The following is a 15,599-nucleotide window of genomic DNA, read 5'->3' as shown; positions in this document are numbered from 1 at the left end:
ATAGTGATAGGTGTGATACGTGTATGAATTAGCTTTCTGTTTAGGTATAACTCGACTGAAGTGCAGCATTTGAAATAGTCGAGGCCTCTATTCATCTTTTCTGCCTCTAGTGTCTCCTCATTCCACAGATTTATTAGATCTAAATATGGCAGCATTTCCACGGGCTGGTGATGAGGTAGGATGATGGTGGGAGCTGGGAGGTTTTGGATTTGATGTTGATTTCAATTTAACTTTTGAACTCAGTACGTAAATCACAAAAAGTAAAGTGCAAAGCAAATAAAGAATAACTCATTGAGGAGACTTTGAGATACCTTTTCACTTATATGTCAAGGACAGTACATTTCCCATGACTGCGTTATTCATTAGGCAGCAGCAATTCGTGTGTTAGCTCCGTTTAGCTTACGGTGAAGACTGGGGGACAAAAGCTCACCATTTAATAACACATTATTTCAACAAAAGCCAAAAAAAGCAACTCTAATCTCAGAGCTGATAAACAACTGTCCCCCAAACAGGAGTTAAATTACTTTAAGTCTACTTACTGGATCAAACTTTTCATCCAGTTCAGCATTGCGTGTCTTCTTCCCTCCTTCTTCTTCCTCCTCCTCCTCCTCTTCATCCTCACTGCTTTGCTCAGCGTACCTTAAGATCCAATCCTTCATGCTTGCAGCCTCATCCTTCTCTGTGACCTGACAGACACCACACACAAACTTAAAGCTTCGTTACGGAACACATCTCGCCTCGCCAACTCGTCCCAAAGTGAACTCAACACACAAACCTTGGTGGTCTCTTTGGGGGTGTTGTCGGGCACTTTGGGGCTCTGAGCTGCAGGCTTCGGCAGGGGAGGAGGCTGAAATTTAGGCCGACTCTTTTGGCTCTCCTCCTGCAGCTGCTGGCTGAAACCATCTGGCAGCTCCTCTGGTTAAATAGATAGCAGATACAGAGACTCAGGTACAGGAATTCTTTCAGAAGTTTTGCTCGAATGACTACCGATGGTCTATTACCATCTTGAAGGTTGAGACAAAGCCAGTCGAGAGCAGAGTGGAGATCGCCTCCATACAAGACACTACTCTTCATTGCTTCTTCGATGTGTTCTCTCTTGAAGTTGAACTTCTCCAGAGCTGTGTACAGGTCCTGCAAGCACATGAGAATAGAATTAATCTAAACACCAAATCTGTATATGCATTAAAAAAAAAAAAAAAAAAAAAGTGTCAGAGGGATAGTTTTGTTTTTACCAACAATTTCTTGCTTGTAAGTCTGCCTGATATGGGCCCTTTGTCTCCATTTTCCTGTCTGAAGTCATTGATCAGCTTGATGATCTTCCTCTCCAGGTCAGCTTGGATATACACCTTTTTTCACAGGTTAAATATAATCGGTTATCTGCATTTTTCAGTGTGAACACATTTGAAAATGAACAACGTTTATCAGACACAGATATACTAGACTTACTTTAAGAATTGACTTGTCTGAAACCCCACCTGTGTCCACCTGGGCTGTATTAGTAAGACTGTAGGTCTTTGGAGCTGTGGGTGGACAAACAGAAACATACACCTTGTCACTGCTGGGCTACTCTTCATCTAAGTCCAGTTATCACCTTCTCTTACACAGATTTGAGAACAAACACTGTCTAATCAGCTTGTCTGGATAATGTTCAACTCACACAAATATCAAGGACGATACTAAATGATGTTTAAAAAAATCTGTAAAGCTTCCTTATGGGAAATGTGAGGAAGTACAAAAAAGACAACAAATGGACATGTTCTAGCAGGGATCATCAGAAAGTAAATATACTAATGCCAAAGCATAATGCCGGCCTCCCAACAACAGACTGGAAAAGGCCATGTGAATTCCATAGGAGGTTTTTTTAACAACTGAGACGTCAGACGTACAGAAGTATTCTTCAGTCTTTGACACGAAATACCATGAAAAGAAACATGAGTGACATGACACTTCAGCGTTGTCAGATGTTATCACCTTTAGACTTGCTCTCTTTGGCTGGTTTGGTCGGTTTGTTGCTGGCTGCCTGTTTCTTCGATTCCTCCGCCGCACCGGTCCCTGCTGCAGCGGCACCACTCCTGCCCGCTGCTGCCGTGACTACCGGAGCAGCTTGAGCTGCCGATTTCTTCTTCTTTCCACCCATTAGATCGAAACCCTTAGCTGGCTGTGACTCCTACTAGTAAAATAGGTTGAAAGACATCAGAGAAGGTTTGAATAGACGAGTAACGACCCTGCTGAGACGTGTTTCTTCTACTTATGGACCAAACGGCTTCCGTAGCGGAACTGTCGACACAACCTCGTGCTGTATTGTGGGAAATTTGCCCCTAACAAACATGGCAGACCCTTTTGGAGACGGATTGTTCAGCGTGTTTGACGATGAACAACAAAGTTCTGTCAGCAAAAAGATACCCACAGGTGTGGCTACAGAAACAGGGTAAGTGAATTTTGTGAAGCAAATTCTTCTATGTGAAATTAGCTGGTTATCTTGTCTAGGAAGTGTAAACGTAGCCCCACGCGTCCTCCAGCAAGCGAGAAACTGTCCAAACCGGTCAATAAGCTAGCTGTTTGGCTCCTCAAATTAAACACGAATAAAGTGTCCAGTTGTGCTTATACGTGTTAAATGTTATCTTTGTTGCACTATACTAAGATTATAAGACCCTTTCAGCAAGACTGTGCAGTTTTTAACCGTGTGAATTACACTACGTTTTTATCTCAACTCCCAACGTGTTTATCTGTTTTACAGGAAATCCGCAGGTAAAAACGGCACTGACAAGGATGCAGGTCCGTCTGTTCGGGTCAAGAGAGAGGCTGACGGTGACGGCGGGGAGGAGGTGGTATTTGGGAAGAAACCTCGACATGAGACAGTCTCGGCTAATGACCTAAAGTAAGAGAAGTTACAGATTTTTGAAGTGCATAATGCAAACGACACCTGATGATACGCAGCACACTTACAAGTTTAATGAGCAAAAACAGTTTAAATTAATTTCCATTTTATGCTGCTGTATCACCTCCTTTCAAAGGAAAATGCTGTACATCTTTAAACCATATTTATTTTAGAGCTTCAGTTTCAAGAGACCTATCACAGGTGTTGTTATTATACGTCATACATGTTATTATTCATCCAGTCATCACGTTGGACACATTTTGATTTTGAGCCAAATGAAAGTGGAGATGACAAACTTGCAGGAGACTATTTCTTGGTTGTTTGACAAGAAGGTGGGAGTCAAATGCACTACCACAAATCTAAAAACTAAACCTGGCATAAGATAAAGGGCCAATCCAATTCACAGAAGAAGACAGTCCTAAGCATTCTTCAGTACACAGTGCAGTTAAAACTGCTTCTTCATTTGCTGTTATAGTTGGCTGTTAATACTTGTATACTCTCTTGGGCTATTATTATAGTTTCTCACAGCTCACAGTTACATCACTGATTGCAGTCTTGTTTTGTCTGAAGAAATGTTCAGAAGGAAAGAAATGGTCATCAAGTGTGAAGGATCTGTGTGCTCTTTACCCCACATGGTGATCACAAAGTTTGATATAACCAATCTTAACCTCGTGATGGTTCACCTTTATTAACATTCAGTGTTTGTTCATATTGGGGAGCGGGGGGCTGTGGTTTGTGATGTTTTTAAATAGTGTATTGTTCGAGAGGTCTTTCTCATGGTGAGACTCTCTATGCCCTCAATATCATGTATTGTTTTGGCTGGAATTATGTTTAAAAAAAAAAACAACAGGTTCTCAACCTTTACATGTCTGCTTTCAATAAGTTCTAGTAATGTGAATTTGAATGAATGAGTGTTGGCTTGTGAACTAACATGTGAGATACTACAGATTGTGTTGTAGAATTACATTTTCCTTTGTTTACTTCAGTGTTGCAGAATTCATGCCTCAAGTGAAGGTGGAGCAGGTGGAAACAGTGGAAGGATGCTCACATGAGGTGAGTTATACAAACTTGTGTTTTCTGCATCAATTTTCTTTCTTAAATATGTCATCTGTCTGATTTCTATGATTTGAAATGTCCAAACCTTTAATTGTCAAAAATTGTGTCCTCACCCAACAGGTTGCACTACCCTCTGATGAAGAATATAACCCCCTGAAACCAAGAGTGGGAAAAGCAGCTAAGGTATAACGCAATGTCTCGAGTACAGTATGTGGACCTAATCTCACCTGTAAAACGGCGTCCTTTGTTAATTCCTGGGGAGATTATTGAATTGTGTTTTTCACATTTATCTTTTTTTTTTTGTCCTTTTCGGTCATACGTCTTAATTGTGTTGCAGGAGTACCCTTTTATACTCGATCCTTTCCAGCGTGAGGCCATCTTATGTATCGACAACAACCAGTCTGTGCTAGTGTCTGCACACACCTCTGCTGGCAAGACTGTTTGTGCTGAGTGAGTATAATCAGTGCAGAGTACTGTTTAAGAACTCACTTTTACCAAGATACTAAGCACCTTAAGCTCCAGAGTTGAATTGGGAGTGCGCTTTTCATCTTGTCAAAAACATAAATCTGAGGTACAGGGGGACAGCAATTGCAATTATTTAGTTGAATCGTGGAATTATTTAATCTGTCTGATGTGGTTTCACTTAATTGATTATAGTGCTAACAGATTTAAACTGTTGAACTCCTCGTGTAGATATGCCATTGCGCTCGCTCTCAGAGAGAAGCAGAGGGTCATCTTCACCAGTCCCATCAAGGCCCTCTCCAACCAGAAGTACAGAGAGATGTATGAAGAGTTCCAGGATGTGGGACTCATGACTGGTGACGTCACCATCAACCCCACTGCCTCCTGCCTCGTCATGACAACGGAGGTTGGAATCACTTTTTTGTCTGGACTGGAGGCATAATCGCAGATGTCAAATCTCACCTTTGCTAGAAGGTGGTCTCAAAGAAGTGTGTTGCAGTGTGACTTTGGTTTGACATGACAAACTTACTTTCTCTCCTAGATCCTGAGGAGCATGCTGTACCGGGGCTCTGAGATCATGAGGGAAGTAGCGTGGGTCGTCTTTGATGAGATCCATTACATGAGAGATGCAGGTGTGTATGATACTTTAGAAAAAAGGAAAAAAAGGAATGGTAAAGACAAGCTGTTGAGTAATTCATGTTCAGCCTCATGCAAGAATCACTCAAATAAACACTTTTTTTTATTTTTTGGAGATTGAACAAATGCGTGTGCAGAGCTAAACAACAGGTTAACTATACGGTGTTGGAAATGTTCTTGCATTTGGCCCAATGTTGGCAATCGAGCTTCTGCTTTCTGTGTATTTCAGAGCGTGGTGTGGTTTGGGAGGAGACAATCATCCTTCTTCCTGACAATGTGCATTATGTATTTCTGTCTGCCACCATCCCCAATGCCAAACAGTTCGCTGAGTGGATCTGCCACTTACACAAGCAGGTGGGAAACTGTCAGGGCTTATATTTATTAGGAATGCTTACTTCGTCTGTCCTTATGTATGTGAACTGAAGAGGCGTCAGCTTTCCAGCTTCCAGTATTAGGAAGTCAGCCTAATGCTTCTTTTAGTTTTTCTATTTAATTTGCATTTTAATCAAGTTTGTCTAATGTTCCTTCAGCCATGCCATGTGGTCTACACGGAGTACCGCCCCACTCCTCTGCAACACTACGTCTTTCCAGCAGGGGGTGATGGACTCCACCTTGTGGTTGATGAGAATGTAAGGACATAAGTAAATTACGATGAAAATTCTGTCATCAGTTTATTTTTGTGGTCTCATTAGGCCAATGAATGTGAATACATCTTTAAGTAGTCTTTACGTAGAATTTGACATCTATATATATATTGATATATATCTATATATACATATATGTGTGTGTGTGCTGTCCCTCAGGGGGACTTCAGAGAAGACAATTTCAACACAGCCATGCAGGTGCTGAGAGATATTGGGGATTCTGGGGGCAGCAGTGGAGGTGGCAAGTGGGACCCAAGGCGAAAAGGAGGCACTAGAGGTCTGTATTTAAAGTAAAAAGCTTTAAATCCCTTTTAAAAAAAAAAGTAACACGCCTCATAACTTGTGTTTATATACTCCTGTTAGGGCCATCTAGTGTCTTCAAGATAGTGAAGATGATCATGGAGAGGAACTTTCAGCCAGTCATCATTTTCAGCTTCAGTAAGAAGGAGTGTGAGGCCTACGCCCTGCAGGTGGCCAAACTGGACTTCAATGGTGGTATGTGCATTCGTGGTGATTCCGTTTACATTTTCACTTTTTCTCTACCTTTTATTAGGTTAAGTTATTTAGTTGGATATCTCCAGTCTTTGACACGCTTACACATAGCACAATGCCAGCCACTCAAACCCCTTTTTGGTCAGACTAACGTGTTTACATGTTTTTGAAAAGGTCTAATTAGTTCGAATGACATGAAAATGTGATGACACGTTGAGAACAGCAACATGAGTAATAATTTAGACTGTTTTAAATACTTGAATGCAGTTTTTCTAGAGAAGATAATTGTTTTGTATATGGGATTATCGTCCATCGACTCTTTTGGGCTTTCACATGCGCAAGCATACAACCAGCCGGTGAGTTACATGCTGTTTATAAAGTTGTTTTGTAACGTCCCCATGCCAGTAATGTGAGAACCATGCATATGGTTTTGATGGTAAGGCTTGTGACTTTATTGTCGGATGGTTTATAAAGTGGTGTGACGTTTCTGCAGTGTGCAAGTTGTTGTTTTACGTGGAAGGGTTAGCATTTGCCCCTTAGCCACCACGTATTAGCCTCGCATGACACGCTGTGCGAACAGCGCGATCTCCACACAGGGAGCGCAGATTTGCACCGGTCTGTGTCCTACTATCAGTATTTGACAACCTCTAGCAATGGAAACGCGCTTCAAATGCCCCGGAGTTCCCCTTTAAGATGCAGTCAAACAAAGTACGGCTTCTGGTGATTTAACTGCAACAAGATCGTTTAAAACATTCTTTTATTTATTTATTTTTGAGAATTCTATGATTGAATACATTCTGGCACTGACGTTCACCCAATACAGTAAGATTTATTTCTGCTTTATAATAATAAAACAGGTGCTTGACTTAAGATGACTCTATCTAAGAGCATCTGTTCAACACTCTTACTATCCAAGTGTATCTTTGAGCATCATCTGGTTTAATAGGTCTTGGTTTAATCGATAATTGGCACATTTTGAGTTAGTTGTCCAGTTGGTGAACAGATTGTCTCTTCACACTTAAATGTCATAACAAATATTTTTGAGACAAACTGGGGAGGGAGTTGAAATGAAGTAATCGGAGCCGTTCACCAAAATGCCAAATTGTTGGCAAGCTGAGCTGTTTGAACCGTCCCCACTGAATGAGTGCCAGGAATATGGCTTATTGTTCTTGCACACTTGGACCTGGCTCAGTGGATAAGCAGAGGAGTTGTTTCATGAAGATAAATTCTGTTTGGAGATGATCCAGCTGTAGAGTGAGCTTAGCTCGGATTCACTTGCTTCAGGCTTTTTGCCATGAAGTAAAAACATTCCTATGAAGTGTTATCAGGAAATAATGTCCTTCCTTGTCTTGATTTGTTTTTCCTGGATTGTGACATTATTATGGATGAGGTTTGTTTGAATGCTGAGCTCCTTCAGCACTGAAAACCGTCACTCTGTGAAAGCTGCCAGTTTTTTTTTTTATTTTTTAATCAACATTGGAAAAAAAAAAACTAAAACAAATGGGAAAAATTCTGCCAAAGAAAATTCCAAGAGTTTCGTGTGTTTTGATAACTTTCTTGGAATAGAAGACTTTCTTAGAAAACTATTAAATAGTTCCAACAAAAATAGGCAGGTAATTTCATTACACCGAAAGATATTCCTTTTGATCCAGAAGATTGAGAAAAAGAATAAATACATTATTTACATTAAATGATCCTGTGTGTTGGTGTTTTTAGAGTTGAAGCAATAATTAGCTTTCACTACTTTATAATTAGCTATTATAAACTCCTAATGACCATTTCTCTTGAACAAACATTAGAGAAGCAGCGTTGTTTGAGCGGTGTGTGGACTGTATGCACTCAGATTCTTCTGTTTGTGTGTGGAGGTGAGTTATGATGAGGAGATGGAGCCACGTGGCTGTTCTGCTTTAATCTCTCCCAGTCAGCTGCTCCCCTTCCTCTCCTTAAGTTTCTTACTCTGAGTTTTCTTTTCTCCCTGCACACATCTGCCTCCTTCTCTTTAAACCCGGAAGGCGCTGCACTGTGCTGTGTAACAGGGTTTCTGATCAGTGTTGGTGGAGTGAAAGGGTTGCGTTGGAGTTACAGGACCAGCCGGTGCAGAAACAAATACCAGCTGACCCCTTTCAGACAAGTTACAGAAGTTTTTTGCTGGCTTATTTAAAGACAGATAGACTTAGATATAAATCTGCTCCAGGGTGTTGTGATGCTGCGCTCTTGGCTGTACGGCAGCAGTACAGATATTTTTGCTACTTCTGGCTCAGGTAGATGAAGTCTCCAAATCCAGCTTTTTCATCCAAGATCAAATATTTCAGAAGGTGATAGTCGCATAGCTGTCAGTTTAAAAAAATTCTTGGTCCGCAGAGGACGATTCTTCTGAGTTTTGTTGTTTCCACTGAAATTTTGCTCACAGTTGTGCAGCTTCTGAGGGATTGGTTCTGAAATGGCCGATTAGAACTGGTGCACACTGGTTTGGTTCTCTGCTGCTATGAATTAAACCTTTTGGTAGCATTTTTTATTTTTTTTTATCCTTTCACTTTTAAATTTGACAACTGTGCAGATTGGCGTGATAAAAGTGGAGCCTGTACTGCACAAATGTATGTATCTGAGTATGAACAAGGTTTCTAAAGCCTGAGCAGCGTTTGAAAACGGCTTACAAATGTCTTCATAAAGAAACTATAGCTATGAAATAAAGGGAACAAATAAATACATTTGAAGGGTTAGACTTTGACCTTTTAGATTATTGCTCCCTCTGTTTATCGGTATTTTAAAAATGACAAATGATAAACTGACACATGGCTTCAAGCATGTAAGGTAAAAGGTCACAAAGATTGTTTATTGTATGTACATACTTTATTGTATGTATGCATACCTACTGTGTGTACATACTGTAGATGTTGAGTAAATCCAGAGCTACCCCTAAAATTTGATATTTTGCTTCCAAACAGTCAGACTTTCTTGTGACCTTTTTTAAAGTGGAGCGATAGTTCTCCAGGCTCTCTGAAGGTCTTTTTCTTTTGGACATCAGCTTTTTGTATTTTCAATTCAGTCCCTCTACATGACCAGTTTCAGAAAGATGTGTTTTTTTTTCTGAAGCCACTTAAACTGACCTATGAATCATTCAAGCATAAAAATGGCACCTAACTCAATGAATGAACCAGCGTTGTCTACACATAACAGACAGCATGGCAAAGAAGATTTTCTTGGCAGTATATGAAGAAATGAGGGATGTCACAGTACTGTTTGATGCATCAGGCCTGAATGGATAAAGATGAATCAAGATATTTTGGTTGCAGGTGACCCCCCCCCCCTTTTTTTTAATTTATTTATTTAATTTAATTTTTTTTTTTTTTGTATTAGTCTGTATTTCAGGGTGTAAGGAACTCTGCAGCCTGCAGAACACTGATTAGATCTCAAGCAAAGAAGATTAAGCCCTTGTTGAATGACTCTATAACCCTGTTTTGTAGATAAAAGATTTTCTTTTTTCCCCCTTATCAGATTGCTCTACTAAATCAGAGACTTTTTGGGGGCTTACATTGATTTTTATTTTGGCGCACCCGTGTGTTTGCCTGTGGCGTTGTTTTGTTATTAAACACATCAAATAAGGCTCAGTCACACCAAATCATCAGACTTTATGGAACTCCAATTTCCCAGAATGGATTAGATTCAACAAGGTTGGACATGGACAAAGACTGTCGGCATGCCACTGCAATACGAGTTACATTATAAGGTACTGGTTGCAGTGGCATGTCCATAACAGATCTGACATCAGCTGGTCATTTTCCAGATGACGTTTATTTTTGTAATGAAGTTTTAATCCGTGGCAAAAAAAACACAATCATCAGTTGGACAGTGTTAGCATTCTTAAATATTTCTGCAGAATGACACAAGTTTCAAAATAATTTGTTAGAATATATTACAGCAAATCAGATAAAATCCAGACTTGAGACTTACTCAACTCTTAAAGGTTAATGTTTCCCAGGGGACAACCCCACGCATTGTTCCACTTTAACGACACATGGCAAGAGAAAGTGAATGACATTTTAAAATGAGCCAAAATTGGAATGGTCGAGGATGTGAGAATGCTTTTGTGTTAACATTTAGAAAACTGAGATGCCGTGAGAGGATTCTAAGAAGTGCACATTTTGTTTGTTCCAGATGATGAGAAACGTCTGGTGGAAGAAGTATTCAGCAATGCTGTGGACTGTCTTTCAGATGAGGATAAGAAACTGCCTCAGGTAAGCCGGACTGGTGCGTCCCACATGTGCTCTCAAACTGTTTCCTCACATGCTGGGATGCTTCCTTGACTCTTTTTCTATACAGATGGTACAGAACACAGAGCTTAATGATACAAACTCTGAGTTCCTGATGTTTTTTTATTTATTTTTTATCTCTGTTGAGTTATGGTATAAAAGCCATCCATGTTGCGGTTGTAGCCAAGACCGCTACAGCCCGAGCACTGGCAAAGCCAACCATACTATTTTCCACTGCGAGGGTTGCTTTTCCACTCCCTTCTTCTTAGGTTTTAATGGCTGGATTCAAACTGTCACTAATCGAGTGGTTCAACATTAAAGGTTCTCTGGTGTCTTGCAGGTCGAGCATGTGCTGCCACTGTTGAAGAGGGGGATAGGAATCCATCATGGAGGCCTGCTGCCCATCCTGAAAGAGACCATAGAGATTCTTTTCTCTGAGGGCCTGCTCAAGGTACCTCCATCTGCGTGATGAGATGCTCCTCCAACCACACTGACCAGTTTCTGACTGCATTTGTTTACATATAATTACTCTTAAGTGAAGAGGCCCCCTGCTGGGTCTTTTCATAGCACCAGCATCTGGGCAAACAAAATGGCACATGAGCACACAGCAGAAACGACTAACTGCTGGCTAATAGAAACTGGAAGGCCATCTATTTAAAAAGAAAATGGAAAGAGAGAGAGAAAAAGCAAACCTAATGGTGTGTGCTTTGTGTTTTTTGATAATGTCTTGCAGAGCTGGTCTCTTTTGAATGATGATTACTGGCCGGTGTTCAGTTTCTTCTCTCCATTTGGTCATGCTGTTTTGAAAGTGTTGTTTTTCCCTAAAAAAAACAGAGCCAGTCAAGAAATCAAGATAAGAGCTTGTGTGTATTATGTCAAGTTAGCCGCTGGCTTTCTTTCATCACTGGCACCTACTTTCTTGAGCACTAATTTTTCATCCTGAATAGCCAATTAGATTGAACTCTCTCACTGACAGATGAGACGCAGATAGTCGACCCCTACGTAGTCCGGCAATGGCACGCACCAAAAATGCGTGATCCAGACATTCACTGATGCTCCAGATGTGGCTGAAATTCTGCTTAGTGTATCAGTCCCCCAAATCATGAAGAAGTTGACTTTGCCATTAAGAATACATACACAAATTTACTTGAATAATTGGAAATGTAATGTTAGACCCTTTACTAATTGCAGGACTTAATAACAGGCCCATATACCTCATCTATTTGCACACAAAAACATTTGGAAAGCCAAATCTGGAAGGAAAGAAACCTCAAGGACACGCACACAAACGCTGTGTTTTGCTGAGTAACCGCATATTTTCTGTTAAAAAGAAAACAGAAATCCATGGGCAGCTTGGTTGTTGAATTGAAAATGAAATTGTTATTAACTCTTTCGGTGCCATTGACGTCTATAGACGTCAATTTTAAAAAAAAAGTTCACTGCCAAAGACGTCTATAGACGTCAATTGCATTTTTAACGGAGCGGGCTGGGGGACAATCTAGCGGAGTTTGTCACTAAATCTTAGGCTTGTAAACACTAAACAGAGAATATACTGGCAAAATTACCCGCTAGGTGGCAGCAGTGCCACTATGCACAAAAAAAAGAGCTCGTTTTCTCAATTTTTTTGGGTCAAACAGCTGTTTTTGGTGAAACCAACCTATGTTCTACTGTCTATTACTAAAAGACTGAAAATGGTAGAAACAAACTTTTTTTTCCTGATCAAAGAAGAGAGTCTACTCTTTCTTTTGGTAATTTCGGTGTGTACATAGTCATAAGACACACTTTTCTCTGGGTCTTGGAAAATCAGTCAAAATACTGAAAAACACTTGGCAGTATGGGTGGCTCTGAACTGAAAATGGCTGGCAGCCAATGAGTTAAGATGACAGCATGTTAATGCCTTGCTTTTTCATTCCAGGCCTTGTTTGCCACAGAGACATTCGCCATGGGCATCAACATGCCAGCTCGGACTGTGCTTTTCACCAGTGCACGCAAGTTTGATGGCAAGAGTCACCGCTTTGTAAGAGAACTCACAGCCGCACTTACTTCCTTTCTGCATATGACCTTTTCAAGAGGAAATTATCTGTGCTGCTTCACCTGATTTGTTCCGCAAATAATATTTTTGTACTCCAGTTTTTGTAGCTGAGGCCTCGCATAAGCAGGAAAATGAGCTTATAAAAACACTGTATGTAATGTTAACCAGGCATTCGTCTTTGGAAAAGTCAAACATCCTGAAAGAAAGTGATCTGTACCTTCACTAAGAGGTTGGATAAAAGTGAACCTTCCCATAAACAGGGCTGCACTGTAAAACAGCCCTGGCCTGTGTTTGGTGTGCAGTTGTTACACAGCGTGTTGCTCTGAAAGCCTTTATAAGGTCTTCAAGCACTGCAGCTCACATCGCCACATAAACAGCCACGTATTGTTTATAAGAGCTGGGGGCCGTGTGTGAAGCTGCCGTCACACATGCACACACGGCAAGGCTAGAGGAGAATGAGAGGGAGAGGAAAACTGCCCTCCAAGAAGTTCATCAGGAACATCTGGTGCCTCTGACGGAGCCAAAGCTCCACGCAGGCACTCGCACTTCAAAACACACAAGTCGCTTTCATGAAAAAACACATTGTTTCAGATCAAAATCTATCACTGTGTCTGCAATGAAGATCAGATCATTGCAGCTCTAGATAATCTTTTCTACCTTTCTTTGCAAAAAAACCCCGATCATTGATACATAGGTTTTCAACAGAATAGATGCATTATCTATATTCCTTATTCTCTGCTTGTCTGTATTTGTCAGACAAATACAGTTTATATTGCTGGTACAAAGACAAATTCTTCAACTTTCCTTAAGATATTGATTCCTTTCTCACTGTCTAGATTACATCAGGTGAGTACATCCAGATGTCTGGACGTGCTGGGAGGAGAGGAATGGACGACAGGGGAATTGTCATTTTCATGGTGGACGAGAAAATGAGTCCAGCTGTGGGCAAACAGCTACTGAAGGTACTGCTAGTCTGGCTCCTACAAAGCTTCACTCTTATCATTGCGAATATCTTGACAGTGGCCTACATGTTATTTGAAAAATCGTCCCATTATGCCATCAGTTAAAGACACTTCCCTGCCGTTCTGCTAAGATTCTTGAGACTTTAGAAAATTGAGAATCATCTGGCCATTTAGTGCTCTTTCAAACTAAAAAACACCATCATAAAGAAGCCAGAGTCTTAGTCATTTGCCTTCCATTTGACTTATTTATAGCCACACTGCCATTAATGTACATGTTTGTGGGTTTGAAACAGGTTATGTTATTGTATAACTGTTTAAGTCACTGCCCTAGGACTCATTTCCTAGGGCAGTCTTGTACAAAAGTCGTCGCACATAATCAGTGGTTGTGATAATGAAATCTTCCTCAGGGTTTTATATCTTAAGAAAATAACTTAAGCCAGCATTTATTTCTTGGAACCTTAAGTAGAATATTGAAATGTTAATGAAAACTTTTGTACGTTTTATTTTTACAGTAAAACCATAGTTTTGTTTTTTTGTGCTGTGCAGGGCTCAGCGGACCCTTTGAACAGCGCCTTCCACCTGACCTACAACATGGTTCTCAACCTGTTGCGCGTGGAGGAAATCAACCCAGAATACATGCTGGAGAAGTCATTCTATCAGTTCCAACACTACAGGGCTTTGCCTGGTGTGGTGGAGAGTAAGCTGTCTCCATATGTGACCTCTGCACACTCCTGACTGGATTACATTAAATAGTAGCAGGTGGACAAACCCCACTGGCTGTTGTAGGTTGAATTAAATCAAATTTCTTATTATTTGTGTGCAGAAATAACGAAGTTGGAGGAGCAGTACCACACCATTGAGATTCCCAATGAAGAGAGTGTGGTAACCTATTTTAAGATAAGGCAGCAGTTGGCCAAACTGGGTAAAGAGATACAAGAGTTCATCCACAAACCCAAATACTGCCTCCCCTTCTTGCAGCCTGGGCGCCTTGTCAGGGTATGTCCTCACTCACTCCCAGTTTGGCAAGAATTATAGAAATTCACATGTCACAAAGACTGACCTCTTTGTTTTGATGCAACAGGTAAAAAATGAGGATGCGGACTTTGGCTGGGGAGTTGTTGTAAACTTTTGCAAGAAGTCTAATGTGAAGGTAGGTTTCTTTGATTTTGTCAGACGTACAGTAATTCATTAACATGTTGCTGTGAATAATTCCCTTTCCCCCACTTAGGCCAGCACAGAGTTTGAGCCGCTGTATGTGGTGGAAGTTTTGCTCCATTGTAGTAAAGACAGTGTAAAAAACTCTGCAACTGAGGCTGCCAAACCTGCCACACCAGGGGAGACTGGAGAGATGCAGGTTGGTCAAACAAGCATCAAAACACATTTGCATCCCTGCCATAAATGTAACTGTAATCCCAATGAGTGTGATGGGTCTTTCTGTCCAGGTGGTCCCAATAATGCTCCATCTACTCACTTCAATCAGCTCAGTTCGTCTTTACATCCCCAAAGACCTGAGGCCTTTTGATAACAGACAGCTCATGCTCAAGTCCATACAGGTACAAACAGCCGCCATCTAGGAGAAAAAGAAGATATCGAACCGCTAACAGAAATTCTCACGGAATCTTTTTTGCCTCCCCACCAATGACTTTGTCCTCAGGAGGTGCAGAAACGTTTCCCAGATGGCGTGCCTCTGCTCGACCCCGTTGATGACATGGGCATCAAAGACTCCGGACTGAAGAAGGTTATTCAGAAGGTGGAGGCCTTCGAACACCGAATGTACACCCACTCGCTGCACAGTGACCCCAACTTGGAATCTGTCTATTCGCTCTGTGAGAAGAAGGCTCTGGTGAGAAACTGTTCTTGAGAATTAAATGTCAAACCTCAGGCAGCCCTGTTTAAAGGCTGTAAGCCAGCCTTTAAACGGCAGTCGGGTATTGTTGCTCCTAAAATATATTTAAGCGTACCTATTTGTACACATGAGGTATGTTTTGTTGATTACAATCAATGACCTTTTTTTGTCTTCAGGTTTCCACTTCTGCGTATATATTGTATAGTCATACAGACAAAGACGGGGAGTTTTGTGCGTTTCCTTTCTTGACTGCATTGAACAATGATGCAGGCAATTTATATAGATGGACTTCTGAATAGTAAAGGAAAGTAGCAGGATAAAAGCAAAGATTGCCGTTCATA

At 40.9% G+C, this 15,599-nt stretch overlaps 2 protein-coding genes across 2 annotated transcripts in view; one reads left to right on the top strand and one right to left on the bottom strand.

Annotated features, from left to right (window-relative positions):
• The window catches only part of dhx29 (DEAH (Asp-Glu-Ala-His) box polypeptide 29), a 16,711-nt gene extending 14,444 nt beyond the window's left edge, over positions 1 to 2,267 (bottom strand). The window contains exons 1-6 of the mRNA XM_075456600.1: positions 1,972 to 2,267; positions 1,447 to 1,520; positions 1,233 to 1,346; positions 1,002 to 1,131; positions 776 to 915; positions 540 to 686 (exon numbers count right to left, since the gene is read on the bottom strand). Coding sequence (XP_075312715.1) covers positions 540 to 686; positions 776 to 915; positions 1,002 to 1,131; positions 1,233 to 1,346; positions 1,447 to 1,520; positions 1,972 to 2,137 — 771 coding nt within the window. The 5' untranslated portion in view covers positions 2,138 to 2,267. The remainder of the gene's footprint in view (positions 1 to 539; positions 687 to 775; positions 916 to 1,001; positions 1,132 to 1,232; positions 1,347 to 1,446; positions 1,521 to 1,971) is intronic.
• mtrex (Mtr4 exosome RNA helicase) overlaps positions 2,235 to 15,599 on the top strand; it is an 18,590-nt gene continuing 5,225 nt past the window's right edge. Inside the window, exons 1-21 of the mRNA XM_075456601.1 lie at positions 2,235 to 2,428; positions 2,738 to 2,878; positions 3,865 to 3,931; positions 4,055 to 4,117; positions 4,272 to 4,384; positions 4,628 to 4,802; positions 4,938 to 5,028; positions 5,262 to 5,386; positions 5,563 to 5,661; positions 5,836 to 5,953; positions 6,040 to 6,171; positions 10,324 to 10,403; positions 10,759 to 10,869; positions 12,334 to 12,435; positions 13,287 to 13,412; positions 13,959 to 14,109; positions 14,236 to 14,408; positions 14,494 to 14,562; positions 14,641 to 14,766; positions 14,855 to 14,965; positions 15,067 to 15,255. Of these exons, the coding sequence (XP_075312716.1) occupies positions 2,328 to 2,428; positions 2,738 to 2,878; positions 3,865 to 3,931; positions 4,055 to 4,117; positions 4,272 to 4,384; positions 4,628 to 4,802; positions 4,938 to 5,028; positions 5,262 to 5,386; positions 5,563 to 5,661; positions 5,836 to 5,953; positions 6,040 to 6,171; positions 10,324 to 10,403; positions 10,759 to 10,869; positions 12,334 to 12,435; positions 13,287 to 13,412; positions 13,959 to 14,109; positions 14,236 to 14,408; positions 14,494 to 14,562; positions 14,641 to 14,766; positions 14,855 to 14,965; positions 15,067 to 15,255 (2,463 nt within the window). The 5' untranslated portion in view covers positions 2,235 to 2,327. The remainder of the gene's footprint in view (positions 2,429 to 2,737; positions 2,879 to 3,864; positions 3,932 to 4,054; positions 4,118 to 4,271; positions 4,385 to 4,627; positions 4,803 to 4,937; positions 5,029 to 5,261; positions 5,387 to 5,562; positions 5,662 to 5,835; positions 5,954 to 6,039; positions 6,172 to 10,323; positions 10,404 to 10,758; positions 10,870 to 12,333; positions 12,436 to 13,286; positions 13,413 to 13,958; positions 14,110 to 14,235; positions 14,409 to 14,493; positions 14,563 to 14,640; positions 14,767 to 14,854; positions 14,966 to 15,066; positions 15,256 to 15,599) is intronic.

Source organism: Odontesthes bonariensis, chromosome 22 (assembly GCF_027942865.1).
Source record: "Odontesthes bonariensis isolate fOdoBon6 chromosome 22, fOdoBon6.hap1, whole genome shotgun sequence".
NCBI lineage: Eukaryota > Metazoa > Chordata > Actinopteri > Atheriniformes > Atherinopsidae > Odontesthes > Odontesthes bonariensis.
The sequence above is the reverse complement of the archived record's forward strand: the minus strand, read 5'-3'. Positions and strand labels throughout refer to the sequence as shown.